This window comes from Anabas testudineus, chromosome 1, assembly GCF_900324465.2.
Source record: "Anabas testudineus chromosome 1, fAnaTes1.2, whole genome shotgun sequence".
NCBI classification, from domain to species: domain Eukaryota; kingdom Metazoa; phylum Chordata; class Actinopteri; order Anabantiformes; family Anabantidae; genus Anabas; species Anabas testudineus.
In genome coordinates, this window is record NC_046610.1 from 3,757,550 (window position 1) to 3,777,575 (window position 20,026).

The window sequence follows — 20,026 nt, forward strand, 5'->3', positions numbered from 1 at the left end:
CAATACACTGTTATTGTTATCGAAGGTATGATAATAAATTGGATATGCTAAAACTTGTTTAGACTAGTTTGTTTTGGGTGATATGACAATGACACAGTTTTGTTTCTGGAGTTTTGAGTTGAAATTAAATTATTTTATCAACTGCTTACAAATTAATATTTTAGTTTTTTAAAGCCCAAGATAACTTGTCTTATTTTGACATAAACATATCATGAATGTTCATACATCATTGTGTATCATTCTGTAACCGATTTTTGAAACTTTATTAACACACACAAGTAGACATAAATAAAGATTCAGTAATACAAATACTGAGCCATGCATAGAACATAGTAGACACAGACCTTTTATTGTACCCTTTATTTACAATACATTTTTAAATGCTACTTTATTTATGGGTGTCTTACTTTAATAATTTTTTTTTTCTGGTTTACAGTACAAACCAAATGTGAATAGGACAGGCGAGGCACAGTAAAGGACATTTTGAAAAATATGCAACAACAGAATAGAATTCCTGAACGAACAAAGAGAGGTGCAAAAAGGAAGGAATACATCATCATTTTAAGTCAGAAGTCAAAGAGAGTGTGTCGGGGTAACTAATCTTCAGGTCCACTTCTTCTCAGCTTCTCTTGTTTGCTGTCATTTTCACCTGTCATCCTCTCCATCATTCCCCATCTCTCTACTGGCTTCTCAGTGCCCCTTTGCTTTTTGAGACAGCTTGTGTTAAGCCTGACACCTCTCAGACCAGAAGCAGCATGTGTGAGAGAACAAGCTTTGAAAGTTTGGCACAGAATGTTTTTAAATGGCTTTAAATGTTATGTAAAATCAACGATGAGTCAATGGTTCATCACATCATTAGGTAGTTCATAATACTGTAAGCTTGTCACACTCTGAATCAAGCAGCCATCAGCCCCTTTGTGTCTTCCTGACCTGCCTGTTATCTATCAGCTAGATACAGACTAGAATGAAGAATAACAATGGAAAATTGTACTCTTGAGCGTCAGCACATTGGTCGACTAGAGCACAGTTCTTCACAATTATTCTTGACTTCAGGCAGACATTCACAATTCACTCTCATGGACAGCAGGCCGTGGGACCTAATGATGAAATGCTTCAGCATATTAAATAACAAGCAGCCTCTCACTGACCGATGCTGGGATTTCAGTTTCAGATTTCCGAAATTGTTACAACTGTTGTTGGATGAATGCATAGACTCTACTAGCCATTAGTAACAGACTTAAATAAATGGTGAGTCTGCCACCTGCGAGGGCAATAACGGCTGTTTGGGATCAAGTAGCAGAGCTGTGTCCAGTGCAGCACACAATTGTACGGTAATATCTGGGTTGCTAGGGCCTGCTGTTTGTTGTCCTCCTTCCTGTTTTTAGACTTTGCCTTTGGTCTGCTCCTTTCGGCTTGATCGTCGATTTATAGATCTCCATTTACTGTACCTGCTTTTGCCTGCGTTGAATTGTTTAAACTTTTTGTACATTCTTTGTGTAGTATAAGACGTCAGTCTCCCTATGATCTAGAGCTTGTAAGAGCCACACTTTTGCTGTATATATGTAGCAAACATAAAGCTGAATGTACATGGAGGAAAGCAACAGTCCCAACAGAAACACAAGAACAATGGAGGGGTTTGACAGAATTACACTTTAGCTCGATGGTTGAATGGGAGGAGAAATGGAGGGAGCAGAAAAAAAATATTGGAGCTAATGCAAAGAGAAAAACAGTATCACAAGGAGGAAAAAAAAGAGCAGAATCAAAAGAACAGAGGAGGCATCCTGAATCTTGGGGCAGAGAAAGTGAGGGATAAGGTTTTTCTGAGAGCTAGAGTGATGAAAGGAAGAAAGAAGAGAAGGCGAACTGACTCACAAAGTCAAGATGTGAGGATAGCAAGAGAGAGAGCGATGCTAGTGGACTGGGAAAGAAAGTAAGGAGGAGAAGTAGAGTCACCTAAAATGAGGATGAGATGAAAGGAGTGTTTTTTTTTTTTGGAAGCTTAGAGGCAATCTCAAGTAAAAGAAGAGAGGAGGAGAAGAGTCATGAATTGTGAGACTAAGATGCAGACAGGGTAATTATGGAAGCTGTAGAGGAATGAGAAGGGGGGAAAAGTTTTCATGCCAGGATGAAGGATGGTGCAGAGAACTTTAAAAAGAACCACAGAATTTTGAAGCCAAGATGAAGAACACAAGGGTGTTCAATCAGCTCACTGAAAACAGTGTGTACATGTATTCATTGCCCACAAAGGACAGATCACATCGATTCCCCCTGGCTTTTCCTCCAGTGTAGTCCTGAGGCTGGCATGTGTTCAAACAACGCAAAGCTGCTATAAACTTTGGAACACTTGATCATGTCCTTATCAGGATGAGTTGTTAGGATTTTGGTGATATTAGTTTTTATCACCTTTAAAAGTTCAACATTTGTCCAATATAGTGGTTCATGACATGCAAAATCAATAATATTATGTTTATCATCAGCTGTACTTTGCTAAATGTTGTTTAATGTTGGAGAAGAATAGGAACTATTGATGATGAACTTAGTAATCCTCTTGAGGTTCCAGGATAAAATGGGAGTTGAGCCACCATGTTTTGGGGTTCATGGACAACTTCCCTACCCACAGTCATCCAGTCTTAAATTAATTTGTTCACATACATTGATGTTAATATGCTGTGCAGGTGCAAAACATACATTGAAAGCAAAAGAAATAACACAGAATAGAAAAGTAGTGCATCAGCTGGGAGTCCTTAAATGCAGAAATGACCATGGCCTGACATTTCTTTTCCTCACCACCCCAAAAAGGACACAACCAGTTTTAAATTTCTTTAAGAGAAAATATGCCAGAAATCCTCACTGTGAACTCCAACTCAATGTGGATCTCAAAGAAAAGGAAAAAAATGCTGGCTGCTGCATGCTGGTAGACGGTCACCTTCAAACACCAGATGCACATTCAACAGTGAAGATGAACCGTAAATATTAACAGTTTCATTTTAACATAAATGCTGTTTGGTTGTTAAGTAGGAATTTTACCGTGAAACTGTCAAATAGATAGTCCTGCATGTATACTTCTGTTTGTGGTCTTGCAAATGGGAATATGAAGAAGTAGAAGTTGGCAATACCCTTGATTTACCAAGCGCACTCCTAGAAACATCGGAGCTCACAGCACAGCTCCTACCTGACACAGTCTGTTTTCACTTGAGCTTATATTTTTACTTCTTTGAGTCTCTTATGATGGGTTTTTCTTTTCAATCTTTTCTATTTGTATCTCTGTTTATGCCAATTTGTGCAGAAATGCACAAGGACAAACTATAATTTATCTTAATTTAAAGCCACTTCACAATGTGGCATGAGGTCTATGTTCTTCATCCAATTTATTACATATGTGAGGACATTCAACAGACCACTGAGTGCAATCACTGCCTCCAGCTGACCTGCTTACGCCACAGCCAGTGCCTTGCTCAAGGATAGTTTCCATGCGGGAGACTGGGGTTTAAATCCTGGCTGTGGGCTACCTCCAGTAGGAGTCCAGTCCTTAGGCAGGACCTCCTTATGCTTACCCTGCCTGCCATTGTACATTGTACCTCACTTGTAAGTGGCTTTGGATAAAAGCGTCTGCCAAATTCAAATCCAAAGCCAAATCCAGTATTTAAAACCTCCTAGATGTGCAGTTTTGTTATTTTGCATCCCCTTGATTGTTTACTGGTCTGTGATATGTGTCTCTTTCAATGCACTTAGTGTTTGTGCATGTTTAGCAGTACATGTCCCTGCTGAGTTCACTGTATGTCCTGTTTTTTTACTTGTTGATTTTGACTGCAATCTGTGATTGTGTTACAGGCCAAAGCCAACACTCCTCCATCGCTGGACAACTTGACGTGTGACAGCTTGGAGAGGCAGTTTGTAAGTTCTATAGTAAATATACCAATTTATAGGATAGAATACCAATTTGCTGTCCCAGTGATGATTTTGCTGATGGTGTAGAAATGCCAGAGTACTTTGTACAGTCTTAAATATTTACTATTGAATTATTTTTTTTTTCTGACAATTTTCATGACAGATGATTAGTTAGGCCTGTGCCCCACACACTGCACGAGCCCGAGCAGCAACCAACCACATCAACATACATGCACACAGGTTAGCACCGGCTCAACCCATGTGCCCCATGGTGCCACTCAACTATGTACAAAATATACACACATGACAGTTATTTGCAAGAATTACTGACTGTAGGATTCTCAACCACATTTAATTTCTATATACTTACGTAAGTTGTAACCAAACTACTGCTCAGCCAGAAACACTGAGCTGCTGGACTTGCCAACAAAGACAAGGATGGCACTTACACTGGACAGCTTTCATGTGTGAATGTGTGCATATGTGCAACTTTTTCCTCCTTCTGGTATCACTGAAATAATTCTGAGTAAAATATTACCTCATACTGTATTTGTTATTGATCAAACACACTTGAGAAAGAAATCTTATCCTGTCTGCCCATGATAAAACAGGAAATGTGTTTTTTATTTCAAATTGCCTGAATAAATAAAGGTTAAAAACTCCTCCCCACCTCCCATTTGTTATCTTCCCCCCTCTCCATCCTAATCTCTAATTTCCATGTAAAGGTCATCCTTGAAAAAGAGATTCAAAGCCCAGTGGGTCAACCTGTTGAAATGACTGAGAGGCATTATTAAAACTGAGGAATTCATTCATGCTACACTCGCTCTTTTATTTCTCCGTCTTGATATCTGTTCTCTCTCCATCTTTCTCTCAATGCTTGTTCTGTATGTCTCGCTCCTTCCAATCACTGCCCCCCTCCTGGGCAATAAGTGCTGCTAGGTTAAGGGTTACTTCAACATACCAGCTGGGTGGAGCTAAAGGGGAGAGCTTCTGCATGAGTTTTAAAAATAATTATGACCGATATTGTTCACAAATGCACAAAGGCACAGTCTACACGCACAACCACAGAACTCACTATAATGAAGTCTGCTGTTACACGTAACTGTGCAAGTTTGGATTTAATCCAGCCACTGCCTCACCAAAGAATAAGATGTGTTGCATCTGTATAGAGGGTATGGACATAACGTCACGATGCAGAAGTCACTGCAGTTGCACTGCCACTGAGAGCCAAAAGCTTTTTGAGTGGCAGCATTGACTTTGAAAACCATTAAACTTAAAACCATGTCTAAACAGCGAAAGAGATGTTGTGCGATTGATTGTACAAATAGATTTAACAAGAAGTCAGACCAGAGTTTTGACAGAGTTCTAAAATATGTAAAGAGGGGAGCTTTGTTTTGTGCGACATTGAAAACAGTTACATACGTATGTGTAATGTCAGGAAGTCCAATTTCAAGTCAATCAGTTAATTATGTACATGAATTGTTGGTATATATTGCATTTATACAGTGCTTTTTTCATTCTTTCATTTCAAAACACTCACCCACAGCACATCTACAGCCACAGCCTTCTCAGGATAAGATGGCCACTGTGCCACTGGGACATACCAGAATCTAGTTTGCTGACTTTCACAAGTTGTTTGACATACGTATGTCAGAAAAGTGACAGCTTCACCATCATTCTTCTTTCACTCATGTTACATTTGTGCACTGAAGAGTGTTCTGTGCTCCCATGGGTGAACATCACGGAACACATCACAGAAGTTGTCTAACTTGACATGCTATATTTTTGTCAGGAAGTCGTGAGGAATACCACATGCTGTGTCGGTTGTCTTCCACTGTCACAAACCACACTCGGTATAGTCAAGAACGTAATGTGTGGATTATTATACTCTAAAACTCTCCCACTCTGTCACTGTGATTACCTAACAAGCTCAAACAACATCAGTGTTTGAGATTAACAGTGATTAAGCAGCAGGAAAAACTGTAGCCTGGCACTAGTGTGAATGTGGCCTCGAGCTGTGATCCAGGCTCAGACCTCCTGCCCTGCAGCTCATGTATCATTTCTCCTAAAAGTGTTCCCATGCAACTAAACTGCATTCACAAATATGTTTATGTGGGGATGCAATTGCAACTTGACTACATTATCTATCAACGTAAATGTTCACAATTAATGTCAATGACAAGTTACAAATACATTGATACTTAACAAATAAAGTAAATGTACACAGGGAAAATATCTGATTCACAACATCCAATATTATTTTCTGCAAAAATAGGAGATAAAGTTGCAAGTAAAAAAAAACAGATGCTGAACATTCATGACTCACGTCTAGTGGCTTCTGTGAAATTTAGGAAGTCATTGACTCAAGATGATGAAAATGCAGGTTTAGGTTTGCGTGGCATGTTTAATTGGCTATTCAGTGATTTTAAAGGGTCAGTTTAAAGGAATTCATTTCTTCGATAAAAACTAGTTCCAGAGAAGATTTCTCAGTGAGATTTATGGATCACCAGGGTGCACAAGTGACAAGTGCACTGTTTTTTTTAAATGCATGTTCAGCAATATCCAGTGGTGACATGCCTGGTTGTTGCCATTGAACCATGTCTCTCTGATCACCAAGTGGACAGTTCTGCTGTCTCAAGGTAATACATTTACAGTTAACATTGGTCAAATCATTTTGACAAAATACAGAGTGTAGTTGAGCTGAAAACTTCCTCTGTGGTCTACACTGACTGAGGGATAGACAGCAACAGTTACACTCTAGACAAAAGTGGGCAATTTACAGCAAAGAACTAGAGAAGGGGATAATAAACCAATAAAGTCATTCAAAAGTCGTCCTCTATCATTTTCAGTATTGCTAGTCTGTTCCTTCAAAATGAACCTTATTATACATACTGCATTAATCTCAAGCTCTGTTTTTTTCTCTCTGGAAAATAAATTTTTATACATTATTTGTGAGAAACAATTCAGAATCACCCCCTGCCAGACATTTCTGTACAGATTTGTCAAACTATAGAGCCTTTGAGGTAGGGATAAACTGTAAAAGAGTGATGTGACGTTGTTGCATCAGTTAGACAAAACAGGAAAAATGCAAACAAACGTAAATAGAAACCTGGAGAAACAAATTCGGTGAAAAGGGGAAAAAAGATTCTGATAAAGACATGAGGTAATTTTACCTCCATTACACAACAAGAAATATACTAGGTGCACAAGTTTTGAGGGACTCTGCAGCAGCTTCATGAAAGGTTGAAAGCAAAAGCAAGGACAGAAAGGAGCGGGGAAAATGTATTTGAGAGAACAGTGCAGCAGCTTTGAAGGTAAAGGCTTGTTGGCAGGCTGGGACTCACAGATAATGTTAATAGGTGTCATTCTCAGCACCCCTTTCATGGCGCTTCCTATTCCAGTACCTGGCTAGATGACTGACTAGCCAAATGACTGGCAGCTTGGTTGCTGACTGACAGATTGGACTGACTGGCTGAGAAACTGAAAAAGCTGGTTGGTGTCCATCTGTCTGACTGGTTGATTGATGACAAATTTCCTGGATGAACAGTTCTGGTCTGTTGGATATCTGAATCACTGGTTGGCCACTTGACTGGTTCACTGACAAACTGTGGAAAAATCTTTTCAGTGTCATGTCCCTTGGTGCTTTACTCTGTCCCTACTGTTTCTCTTTTCTGTCTACTGTCTGTTTTCCCATTTTCCTCACTGTAGAAAGGTTCATGACCTGGTCTCTTGTCTTCTATGTTGTCGTCCTTTCCCCAAGTCAAGTCAACACATGCACGCATGCATGCACATGCGCTCACACACTTCACTTGTGGGTATTTTCTGTATAGTATTTTCCCAAAGCTAACAGTAGCTACAACCATTATACAGCTACAAGCACTGTATTTGTGATTGTAACTTTTATCCTAACTTTAAAACCACATCATCATAACACTACTACTAAATATTTGTCCCCAAATGGAAATCCCCACATCAAACCCTCTTTGATGATGATGATGATGATGACATTTTTGGTATTAAGTGAAATGTATGGAATGCCATACAATTTGTAAAGATATTCACATCGTTTTCAAACGTGCAGCCCTTCTTTAGACTGTACAGTCTGATGTTTTAAGCTTCTTTCTAACGCAGAAGAAAGAAAATTGAATTTTTATGCAGAGTGTTCAATAGACTATTGTTTTTGCATTTACAATCAGATAGTGCCTCTAGCTATTGATTGAATGTGGAAACAGACATCGCCTTAAACACTGCAGATTATTACTTTCAACAGCACTCTGAGCTCCATGAAATCTTACTCTATCCTGGGATTTTTCAGTAAAGCAAAACCCATGAAAAACTCACATATGTTTCTCAGCAGACTGTGGAAGTTCCTGGTTTTACTTTGGGAACTTTCCATTTGCTTCTATGAGCTGACATCATTAGTGTTGTTTGTCAGATACAAAGCTTTAATTAAAGCCCAGCTATCAGGGACAATAATTAAACACAAAGACAGCCTGGTTTGGAGAAGAAAGGGAGTGGAAAAATAAGGCTGTCTCTTCATATGGCTTCTTGTCAAAATAAAACCAATGGCAACAATGTGATAAAAGCACAGAGGAGGGAATGTGATGGCACACAAAAGGTATCAGGTTGTGTTTTGGTGATGAAGCATATTCATTTGTTTCTAGTTGAGAGGCAGCAGAGATAAGCAGACATAAAACAATACAGGCAGAAGAAAGAGAGGGCAGAAAAGGAGGAAGCTGTAGAGAAACATAAAAATACAGATAGAGACACTGATGAAGAGAGAGACTGATAAGACTGACCCAGATGATAACGTGGACTGGAGCACCGTGGTCGGGATCACAGCATTAAAAACAGATCATATTAATAACACTGAGGCGAACAAAGTTCTTGTTACTGGACTCAGTAGTACACAACTAGTCTTTCATTTTTGTAGACCATAGTAAATGCCATTTCAAGCTAGTAGTCATGTCGTGTCAGATACGCTCTAATATCAACTCCTGATGGGAAAGAACAGCCTAACAGTAATCACAAGCATGACATGGTCATTTTTAGTGGTCTGCAAAGTCTTAAACTGCGTGACTGTGCCACAGACTTTGTTGGTACATTCCCTTAAACCCTAATGTAAATATGGATATGGAGGATTTACTAACTACATCATGACTCTTGCACTTGGAGCTGTTTTTAAAGAAGGAAAAAAGAGAAAAGGATGAAAGGAAAATTAGTTTCTTTGATAGAGTGAGCATGAACATTACAGTCGGTGTCCAAAACAGTTTTTTTTTTTTTTTTTTTTGATTAATAATTAATTTGCACATCCACATGTTCACAAACAAGTACTTTACTATGCAGCAGTAAAATCTGAATTCATATGAAATTATTAATGAAAGAGTTAATTACACAGGTTAGCAAGGGTGGCTATAGCTGCAAACCTGCTGTTTCGTTGTGCTTGTGGGTGAAGGTGTAAATTAGTTTGTAGGTGTTTTATTTTACACACACATAAGCATCACAACAGTGCAGGGTCAAAGGCAAATTGAAGGCCTGTGGTGGAGGAATTGAATTGTCAATATCAATTTCATGGAACAATCTGAAGAGAGGACTGAGAGTTGCTGGTGGTGTGGTGCGACAGAAACAAGAAGTGACAAGAGGCCAAGCGAAGTGCAAGTTAGGACAGAAATGAGAAGGAAGCGAAGAAGTAGGACAGGCTATTAGGGATGGACCATTTTGACAGAAGTTGGCTTGGAGTAGATTGGATTGCAGCATGTCATTACTTCATTTCAGGTTATATTCTCTTCATTTGGCTGAGACATTGCCTAAAAACCACAGAGGGAACATTTCTTGGAGCTGAGAAAGACACTACTTCAGAGTCTGAAGTCTGTTAGCTGTTCGTACTATCAGTTGCCTGTCATTCATGTCGTGGCTAGATAACTTTTTCCCTGGGAGGGAATCAAAACTTTGGAAACAAATTAAAAGAGTCTGAGCTGTGGTGATGAGATACATAATATTTTACGCTGGATTAGAGCCTAATCCACAGTTAATCCCCCGAGAAAGGTAAATAGCTAAATGTCAGCTAGTATCCTGTTAAAACATGCAAATTACAACAGCCCTCCTCTGTTTTCCACTTAGCCCGTCTCCCTGTTTTCACCCCTACGTAACTGCAACTATTACATTTTTATTGTTTCATTATGTACCTCAAAGTTGAAATAATAGAACTGCAGCTGCAAGCTGGCGAACCTTGTAAACAGCAAAGAGAAGCAGTGTTGCTTTCATAGTGTTAGTGATTTCCATTTTTATAGGTGCATCATGTGCTAATTTCTGAATGTGAGAGTTGCAATTTATTCTCATATGAGGCTGTAATTTTTATGAACATAAATAATTACAGAACATAAAAAGTCTGGTTTCATTCGAAAAGTCAAAATATATTTCTCTGGGATTTAATAAGACTTAATAAAATAATCATGGTAGTTAATGGATTTATTACTGTGGTGCATTACTTTGAATGGAGAGTGTAGCATGGATATTAGATCCACACCTAAACTCAATTAATCCAAACCATTTGGGGATATGTGGACTGCATTACAATTTTCTGTGTAACCTCAATCATTTTGCTATTATCACTATTTAACTAAAAACTGTCTCTCTCTCTCTCTCTTTTCTGTGTCATATAGACTTTCTCCGACTTTCTGTGAGAGGCAGTACTTCCACACCTGTGCTGTCAAGACGAGCAGTTGTCAGGGGCCATGAGTAGTTGCTGGGGGGACAGTCTCCAAAACCCTTTGACGTGGAACACCTAAAATGGGGACAAGACTCGGCGCCACACTGCAAGCTCAGCTCTAATCACCCTGAAGACAACCTTGCATTCATATTTCACTCTACTTAGATTTGGCCTGCTTGCCCTCAACCTGCAGCCCTTGCTGATTTGAAACTGCTGCTGTCTGCCTTCCTCCATTCAACTCCTTTCTTTTCCTTTTTGGTCCACTTTAAACATTCCTAATCCCAATCATGGCCAGCAGACTCTGTTTGTCCTCCCTGTCTCCCTCCCTGTTTCTCTCTCTAATGCTCCCTGCACTGTTGCTCCTTCACCTGCCTTGTATGGTAAAAGGGGACTGCTGGCTGATAGAGGGGGATAAAGGCTACGTTTGGCTGGCTATCTGCAGTCAGAACCAGCCTCCATATGAGACCATTCCCCAGCAAATCAACAGCACGGTCAGTATGAATTTATCAGCAGGCCGTTTTATACCATCACAGTCACTTCCATGAAGCCATGTGCCTTTGTACATTCTGAGGTATGATGCTGTCAGCTAAATTGCACATGACAGTGACTTTTTTTTAAACCACAGAAACCTAATCTTTTTTTTTCCACTCAATGAAATGTGTCTCTATGACAACGATGGCAACTGTTGTAATAGCAGTTGTAATGCAGCATTCATTTAGTTATTTCAAGTTAAAGTAATCATACTTCGATTTTAAAAACAAACGTTCCAAATTCATAATCAAATGCAACTTACAAGGTGATTTTTGTCATCATCACCAATGATGATGGCAAAAGGTCAAAAAATGGCTTGTAGATAACACTAAATTATAAACAGTATTCCAAAGCAAATACTCTGCAGCATGTTCACTTCCTAATTAGTCAGATCTCTATGCTGAAAGACACGTTGTTAGTCCAAGAACATGACGTTGTCTGCATTTTGTTATTATTATCTAACCGTCTAAAATATGTTGTGTACATGATTAAAACTGAAAAAAGTCAATGTAATGTAATCTGTTGACACACTCAATGGTCATAACATGCAACCACCTTTTACTCAGTCGCAACATTTACTTTTTGCTTCTAATTATTGGGCAGGATGTTTTGCTGCTTGCAAACGTCCTCTGATTAACTGAAGACAAATTTGGATCAGAAGTAACTGAGGAAATCATTCAGTTTATTCTTGACAGATTATTTTGGCCAAGAGTGAAACTTCTTCTCAGTGGATGCCAGAGGATGTAATGGATCACCTGAATGTCGTCTACTTTCTTGTTTCCCATAGGTTCATGATCTAAGGCTGAACGAGAACAAAATCAAGGCTGTGCTCTTTATATCTATGTACCGCTTCACAAACCTTACTGACCTCAATCTAACCAAGAATGAGATCAGTTACATCGAGGATGGGGCTTTTGCTGGACAGGCAAACCTACAGGTCTGCTGCCAAGAACACAATCTTACTTTTATGTTTTTATCTCAATGCTTAACGTGTACGCATACTATAAATAACCCCCTTTTTAGACCAGCTTAAAAATGCTTTTTATAACCTGCTTATAGATGTCCCAGAAAAGTTCCCAAGCTCACACATTTGTAATAATGTGTAACAGTCTAGTCTCAATTAAACAAAGATCATTCAAGCTAATTTAATGTGTTGATTGAGTGTTAATGTGTTTTATGTTTTGCGCCACGTTGTATTTTGTAGTTTTCAAGTTTTTTCTTCTCTATCTCAGGTTCTTCAGCTGGGCTACAACAAGCTGACCAACCTGACGGAGGGCATGTTGAGGGGTCTGGGTCGAATGCAGTGCCTCTTCTTGCAACACAACCTCATTGAGGTCATTGCAACCAATGCCTTCTGGGAGTGCCCCAGCCTCAGCAGCCTGGACTTATCCTCCAATAAGTTGGCACGTCTTGATCCGTCTACATTCACTGGCCTCAACAGGCTGATGGTGTGTGAACTGGCAGGAAACCCATTCCACTGTGGCTGTGACCTCTACAACTTTCTCACTTGGTTGGAGGAGTTCAACAATGTCACCCACACGTATGACCGCCTCCAGTGTGAAACCCCTTCAGAAATGACTGGTTATCCACTCCTGAGCCCGGTGCCCGGACATGGAAGAAATGCCCGTTACAAACTTTTATCTAAGTGTAACGGAGATGTACCAGAGATTACCTCCCAGCCACCAGATGATGGTGGCTCAGGGATGGGTCCAGATCCCGGTCCTTACCCCCAGCCGACCATATCTTCCACTGCTGACCCCAACTATAAGATTTCTATGAAGCTTCAGACTGTCTCCTTCTATACTGCATCCCTAATTGTACAAATCCCACAACCATACAATAAGATGTATGTCCTTTCTCAATACAACCTCACTTATCTTACTGACATCATGCCTCTTAAAAATAAGAAGGAGTTAGTCACTTTGGACAAACTAAAACCACACACCAACTACACTTTTTGTGTGGCTTCTGTGAGCAAATCTCAGCACCACAATCACACCTGTCTGTCTTTTACTACACGAGCTGGGCCAGAAGACCAGCGCTCCAACCCATCCACAACCACCCACTACATCATGACCATCCTTGGATGTCTGTTTGGCATGGTCATTGTGCTTGGATTTGTTTATTACTGTCTCAGGCGGCGACGCATCCAGGAAGAGAAGGAGAAAGCAATTAGCGTAAAGAAAACTATTTTGGAAATGAGGTACTGGAAAATATTTAATGTTTTTTAATTAAAGCCTTAAGGCCCACATTACAAAAGTTGCTGTTAAAGACCCAATACACAGATAGTGACTGTTTTAGATACACAACTGATGACAAAATTACTAAAACTGATCATTTTTAAACGATTTATGCTATTGGCATTATGTCATTAATTGTATTGCTTTGTTTGATTTGAATTTAAACTTTATATTCATTTTTTCACCACACTCTTAATTGGGACTTTGTGCTATACTATTTTTTTAAATTTTTAATAATTTCTTTAAATTTTAATCAAAACGATAAGGATCCTGTCATGCCCTCCACTCATACCATTAAAGATAATATGCAAGATTTAAAATAAGACAATGACACTGTTTATTCTAAAGTTAATCTGTCATTCTTTAGGTATGGCCCAGAAGCAGCTGCGGCAGTGACTAATGACCAAGGTGCCATGCAGCGTCTCCAGGAACAGGCTCACCACCAGCACCACCATTCAGGAGGAACAGGAGGCAAGTTGCCCCCTTCTGCCTCCTCAAGCACAGGCATGCTTCACGGCTCTGCTAACACTAGCTCTTCCCGCCTCTCCACCTTGCCACAGGTGGAAAAAATGGCTACAGCCTTCTCTGAGGCAATGGGCGGCAAGGGCAACTACATGGATGTAAGGACGGTGGGAGTGACAGGGGAAGGCAGGGAGGGAGGAGTGACAGCTGGAGAAGCTGCGATAGGAGGCGAAGTAGTTGTGGATATGCGAGGTGGGGCTGAGAATGGAACAGAGGCTGGGGAGGATTCAGATGATGATGGCCGTGGCTCAGCATCAGAGATCTCCACTATCGCCAAGGAGGTGGATAAGGTGAATCAGATCATCAACAACTGCATTGATGCCCTGAAACTGGATGCTTCTGCTAATGTTGTGGCCACAGTTGACAATACCAACTCTGTGTCCTCCTCCCAGCCTCCAGCTTGCATTGCATCCCTCCCTCGCAACCTTCTGCCCCTCTCTTCAGGCCACCCTGGAGATCAGATCATGGCCTCCTCTCCAAAGATACATTCAAAATCTCACTCTCAGCCTCATCCTCATCCCCAGTCTCATGCTCAGCTACATCAGCAGCCTCATCCACCTTCTATGGCCCCAGTGCCGCTGGTTATGCCCCTATCTGAGCGACCGGGTATCAGTGGTGGAGGGTTCCTCTCCCCTCCTTACCGTGACCCACCACCAGCCAATGCAGTTCGACCTTTTCAGAGACAACTGAGTGCTGACACTGCTGTGGTAAAGAACCGTTGTGCCCCACCTGCAGGATCTGTGAAAAGCACTAGGGTATTCAGTGTGGATATTCCAGAGCAACGCAGCGATCCTCCCAAGTACCCAACAGAAAAGAGCAGCCCTGTGGGTTGCGGTGGAGGTAGTGGAAGTGGAGGAGGTGGTGGAGTAGGGGGCTGCAATGGGAATGGGATAGGAAACATAAATGGTGGTGGAGTGAGTTTAAATGGGGGTGGGATGGGGTGTAATAATGGGAGTGGAGGTGGGGCAGTTGGCACTGGACAGCAGCAGCATCATTTGGAGGTTCAGCCAGACTACCATAGCTCTGAGCATCGCCACTCCTTTCCTGCACTCTATTATGAGGGTGGCAATGACTCACCCTCACAGGCCCAAAAGGCCTCATTCCTCAAGCCACTGGGGCGCACCAAAAGGGATGCCACAGCTGCCTATTCCCAGCTCTCTCCTGCTCGTCACCACAACTACAACTCTGGCTACTCCTCCAGTCCAGAATATTCATCTGAGAGCACACTGCGAATCTGGGAGCGATTCCGTCCTTACAAGAAAAGCCCCAGAGAGGAAGCATCCTACATAGCAGCAGGCCATGCCCTGCGTAAGAAAGTGCAGTTTGCCAAGGATGAGGACCTTCATGATATTTTGGACTACTGGAAGGGGGTTTCTGCCCAGCAGAAGCTGTGAGCTGAAGAAGCAAAGTCAAATGCCCTAAGGGAGATTGTTAGGTTGGATGCCAACAGCAGACTAAAGGGAACAGATGTTCACGTAGCAAGACAAACAATGTTTCCTCTGGGGTATCCAGTGATATGGGTTATTGTACTGCTGGAGGTGGTGGTAAAGAGATTTCCTCTTTAAATTGATTTTGTGATGATTCATTGACATTTTAAGAGTTATTTCAGAGTTTGGCTGTTGTTACTATAATACTGAGTAACAATTAACAAGAATCAAACTGTTCACCAGACTGTCTCATACTGGGCACTTTGGTCCTCTCAGACTTCCATAAACCCTCCGAATTATTTCTACTGAGCAAAGCAAAGTTCATGACAAGCAAATGTCTTCTACCTCATAACTGGCACACTGTAGCTCAGCTATCTCACCAGAAGCAGCCCAATTCATGACATAAACCCCATCCCTCTTCTGTAATCCCATCAAACCACAAAACAATCATTCCATGGCGCTGCCAACACCTGCTTGCCTATAGAAACATAATTTAGGGAGTTAATGAGGGTGCAGGATGAGAAATTATGCGCACTTGTTTTAGAATAGCCTGAATCTCCTTCTTTGGGAGAAGGACATTAAGTGATGCTTATGGGTCTAATTGTTCTTCCTGGCAGTTAGCCAGTGTAAGAGTAGATTGAGGAGTTGTGTGACGAGCATGTTTATCAATTCAAAGCAACTAACTACATACAATATGTTTAGTGGTGCGTGGGCATATATGTACAGTTTGTGAATACTGGTGTGATTGAGTGAATGGGTAGGGGAGTGGGGTAAGGGTTGGGGCTGTGGTGTCTATTATTCACAGTCTCCTCCATGACAGCAGAGTGGATAACTTAGTGGAGATTCTTTGCATTTACCCAGCAGTGAGTGTGTGTGTGCGTGTGTGCGTGTGTGTGTGTGCATTCATCACTATGTGTTTGGCCCTGCATACCTGCCTATCTAGATAGCCTGACGTAAACCCTTTCAGGACCTGTAGGCTCATTTGTCTCGTAAGCCATTTCTTATTTACAGGTGTAGCATATTTCTTTTGATAAGAGGAAGCAATGAGATAGGAAATTTGCATTTCAATGGCACAAGTCATGCCGAAATTACTTTAGGGTGGGTTATGAAGGTTGGCAAGACAGATGTTAGCTCCTATGTTGAAGACTCTGGTTATCACATTTAGCAACACAGGCAGATTGAGAGCAGGTTAGAGGTTTGCTGTAGCTGCATCTTAGTTTGAAAATGCAAGTGTTGAGGAGACAAGATAAGGTTGAGCGTATTTTCAGCTTGAGATGTATCAGCTTCGGGCAAGTCTGCATAAAAACTTAAAATATGTCAAATGCACCCTGCACTACACAGTGATATAAAATGGAAGATAAATGGTGTGAAGGCCTGAGGGTTGTACTCTGGATGATTCCCCACTCAGTATATACAGTATGACCCTGCTCTGCTCTGGGTGGGAGCTTGCTATGGACCAAAGTGCCCTTTGGAGGTATGATTTCACAGGTTTCTTGTTATGTTTATTTGCTTTTCCATTCTAACATGATCAATAGAGAATAAGGTAGTCCCGGTGATCAAGGAAGTAAATACATCACAATCAATTGCTTCATTCTTTCTTAGGATTTGGGTCAGAATTTGTGGGTGACACCCACAATGTGTTGAAATAAACAGGAGCAAGGTTTGGTGCACAGGGAAAGTTCTGCTGTTACAAATCTTCATGTTTTAGATATTCAAAACACAAGTTCTTTTTACTTTTAAATAATTACTTTTGCTTACTTATGCTCTCCTCTTACACTATCAGCCGTATCATCTGGCTGCTGCTTTATTTATTCACCAATAGCATCATGATCTCTCATTGTCTTCTGGGATTCAATGAAGAAAACTTCTATTTTAACTCATCTAATTGAGTCATTCCTACCATGTTTTTCATGCTGATCCATTGGGCCTAGAGGTTACATATTAGAACTTTATTTTTCAATGGGTTAAGCCTGATATCTTTGTTTTGAATTTACCCTCTGTGTGAGGGGTTGGGGAAAATGAAAATAGAGGGTTACATTTGCTCTTTGGCCTAATGAAGATCTGTCTACAGAAAAAGTTCTCCTCAAGAGTCCAGGTTCTATGTCATAAAAATGTTTTAAATTAAAAGATTTTTAATATAATGGTGCAATATGACATTTCAGTCCAGTGAGCATGGCTCACCTCTACTGCAATTGAGTGGTGGCAGAAATTTCTCAACATTTTGGAAGAGAAATTCAAAGCTATCTGAACACGTAGTTACCACGAAGAGCAAATGAGAAAATATGTCGTACCAGACTGAACTGACCTGAACTGATTTAATTATGCTGTAATGAAAAGCTGTCCGTTTTTATTCTCTCTCCTTTTTTTTTTTTTTGCTTTTGATATTCCATTATGTTTCATGTTGAGTAATGGCTTTCCCTCTGACCTCTCTGTCATATACGGCAGCCAATAGCCCACTAGCATTCAAAATGTGATGTCAAAGGTGCATCATTACTCTACTATCACATCAATATAACTTAATTTGGGTGGGTGGGACCAAATGAAAAACACAGAACAATTCCCTTAGGCGCTCAGTTGGAGAGCCTGCATTTTTATAAAGCCTGGTTGTATTTTGGCCTTTTGTTCATAATCCACTGGCAGCTCCCCTTTATGCTAGGTCCAAGAAATCACTAATCAATTAGTTTGAGATTACTACCACAGGCTATGCAAGGGTGGAAGCTTTTTAAAAATAATGACTTTATTTGAAAGAACAGAGAATTGAGCTGACGTTACCTGCATATACCCCCAAGGCCTTCAGGAATAACATTAGCCCAGTTATTCATAAGCACAGTGTGTTCAGGAGTCATAATTTATACCGTGTGAACATTATTCATCTCCGTCCAGCCCAGTGGTCTTCATGCTTGTATTTAAAACTAAACACTTAATCTTTGACTTGCTTTCCAAACAGACATTATTCTGCTCTGGTCTGTTAATGCATATGTACATACAGTATTACTAGTATAATGCATTTCATTTGTAACAGAATACAGAACATCCATGGTGGCCAAACCTTGCTCCTCTTCACCAACTTACATACCTGCTATACACAGTGCACTATATACTGTACTGCAGTTATCTACAGCAGTTATTTTAACATGATAACAGGACTTTTGATTTATTGACTCCAGTCCTCATTGAGTAGAAAACACTGAGACTGTAAGATGTACAGATATCGTACCTTTTGCAGTATCTACATCTGGGATTGCCCGTGTGTTGTTTCTCCATAAAGGCCAGTTAACAACAATGGGTCAAAAGGGGGATTCCTGATAGTCCAGAAATTCCAGGAGAATACAATAAATAGGAACGATTGAGACAGTACAACTTGTAGTTTGGTCTCTGAGGACTAGAGTCAAACCCTCTCTGTCCAGAGCTGTGAATCAAACTGGCGATCAGCTACGGTATTTGCTCTGAACAAAAACAATAAAACCACTCACTGGGAATCTTGTTTCCCCAAGCTGAGGTCACAGAAAGTCTAAATGCCATGAAATTTGAGTTAATGCCAGAGTATGGTCTTTGAGATTAGCAGGTACTGTGGGCAGAACAGCTCTGGTGAGTAGGCAACAATGTTTTTATAAATCCAAGAACTAGACAGATAGTTTCCACATGCTTTGAACTCACTCGTGGGCTTGTTATGCTGTTCTAGACAATATTACTGGCTGCCTCTGGGACTCATTGCTATACAAGTTTGGTTTTTCATTTCAGTTCTGTAAGTTTTTGAAGTTCATGCTTATTGGAAAATACAAATCAATAGTCATGGAAAATCATGGAACAACCCTTCTGATTGTCTCCCTTTGGAGTTGTATTTGCTATTAATGTGAACCTCTGGCAAAGAAACTATAGACTTGCAATGGTTCCCTGGGAATGGCAGTAAGGCCTGTTTGCTCCTGTTTAATTAAACATTTGAATCCATACAAGTTCTGCAGTGGACACAGACTTTTGTTTTAATGATATTAACACTTGCAGGGGAAAACTCAGAAGCATTTTTCTCTTTTATCTGTTCCTTCCTCATCATTAACAGGTAAATGGACCCTAAGAACCGATGCTGTGAATATAACTTTTTGCCACTTCTCCTGGAGTACATAGTGTCTGTGGACAGGAATAAAAGGATGCTATGATAATAAGGAATATCCCTAGAATTTAATCTCCAACTTTGCCCTGGTACATTTATCTCCCTTTACAAATTGTGCACTCTGCTGAACAGAATAATATATTTATGTTGTAAACATGTAAAATATAATATTTTACATCAGACACATTTTAAAAGCTGCAGTTGGGTGCAATTTGAAGATGGGTGGGACAGTCCTGCTTTCCACTATAGGGCTACACAAGGCTGGCCAGGACATTTTTCTCTCATATTACTACTATTGAAGATTTCTCATCAGTTCTGTTGTTTAAATTCTTATGATACTTTATGAACATAACAAAGACGCAATTGTTGAATATGTAAATCCAGATTTTGCACAGGATGAATAGTGACAAAACTGTATTTTAAGTTTTCAGTGTTGGGGCAGTGTCATGCCATTGGCCTGCTATGATTCTTCATAAGCGAAGTGAAAAGTCTGGAAGGTTTATTTTGATTGTCTCAGAGGCAGACGTATAGCTGTACAGAAATGCTACTTTCCCCGTCTGGCAGACACTTTATCATAGCTACAATCTGAATCTTAAGCATT

At 40.4% G+C, this 20,026-nt stretch overlaps 1 protein-coding gene across 2 annotated transcripts; it reads left to right on the top strand.

The window, feature by feature from the left end:
• Positions 1-10,868: 10,868 nt before the first annotated feature.
• elfn2a (extracellular leucine-rich repeat and fibronectin type III domain containing 2a) lies at positions 10,869-15,461 on the top strand. 2 transcript variants are annotated; one of them, XM_033326099.1, is made up of 5 exons: positions 10,869-11,088; positions 11,916-12,065; positions 12,361-13,331; positions 13,736-14,376; positions 14,449-15,461. In XM_033326099.1, the coding sequence occupies exons 1-5, from the start codon at positions 10,885-10,887 to the stop codon at positions 15,282-15,284; spliced, it is 2,802 nt and encodes a 933-aa protein (XP_033181990.1). In that variant the 5' UTR covers positions 10,869-10,884; the 3' UTR covers positions 15,285-15,461. The 2 variants fall into 2 exon arrangements, with proteins under 2 accessions (XP_033181990.1, XP_026216063.1); XM_026360278.1 differs by having other exon boundaries at positions 13,736-15,461.
• The last annotated feature ends 4,565 nt before the right edge of the window (positions 15,462-20,026 follow it).

Excerpts from the sequence above, each read along its gene's own strand:
- elfn2a (XM_026360278.1), top strand. The coding sequence starts at position 10,885 with ATGGCCAGCAGACTCTGTTTGTCCTCCCTGTCTCCCTCCCTGTTTCTC. Across the intron at positions 11,089-11,915 it reads CCCAGCAAATCAACAGCACG|GTTCATGATCTAAGGCTGAA; the intron begins GTCAGTATGAAT and ends TGTTTCCCATAG. Across the intron at positions 13,332-13,735 it reads AAAACTATTTTGGAAATGAG|GTATGGCCCAGAAGCAGCTG; the intron begins GTACTGGAAAAT and ends GTCATTCTTTAG.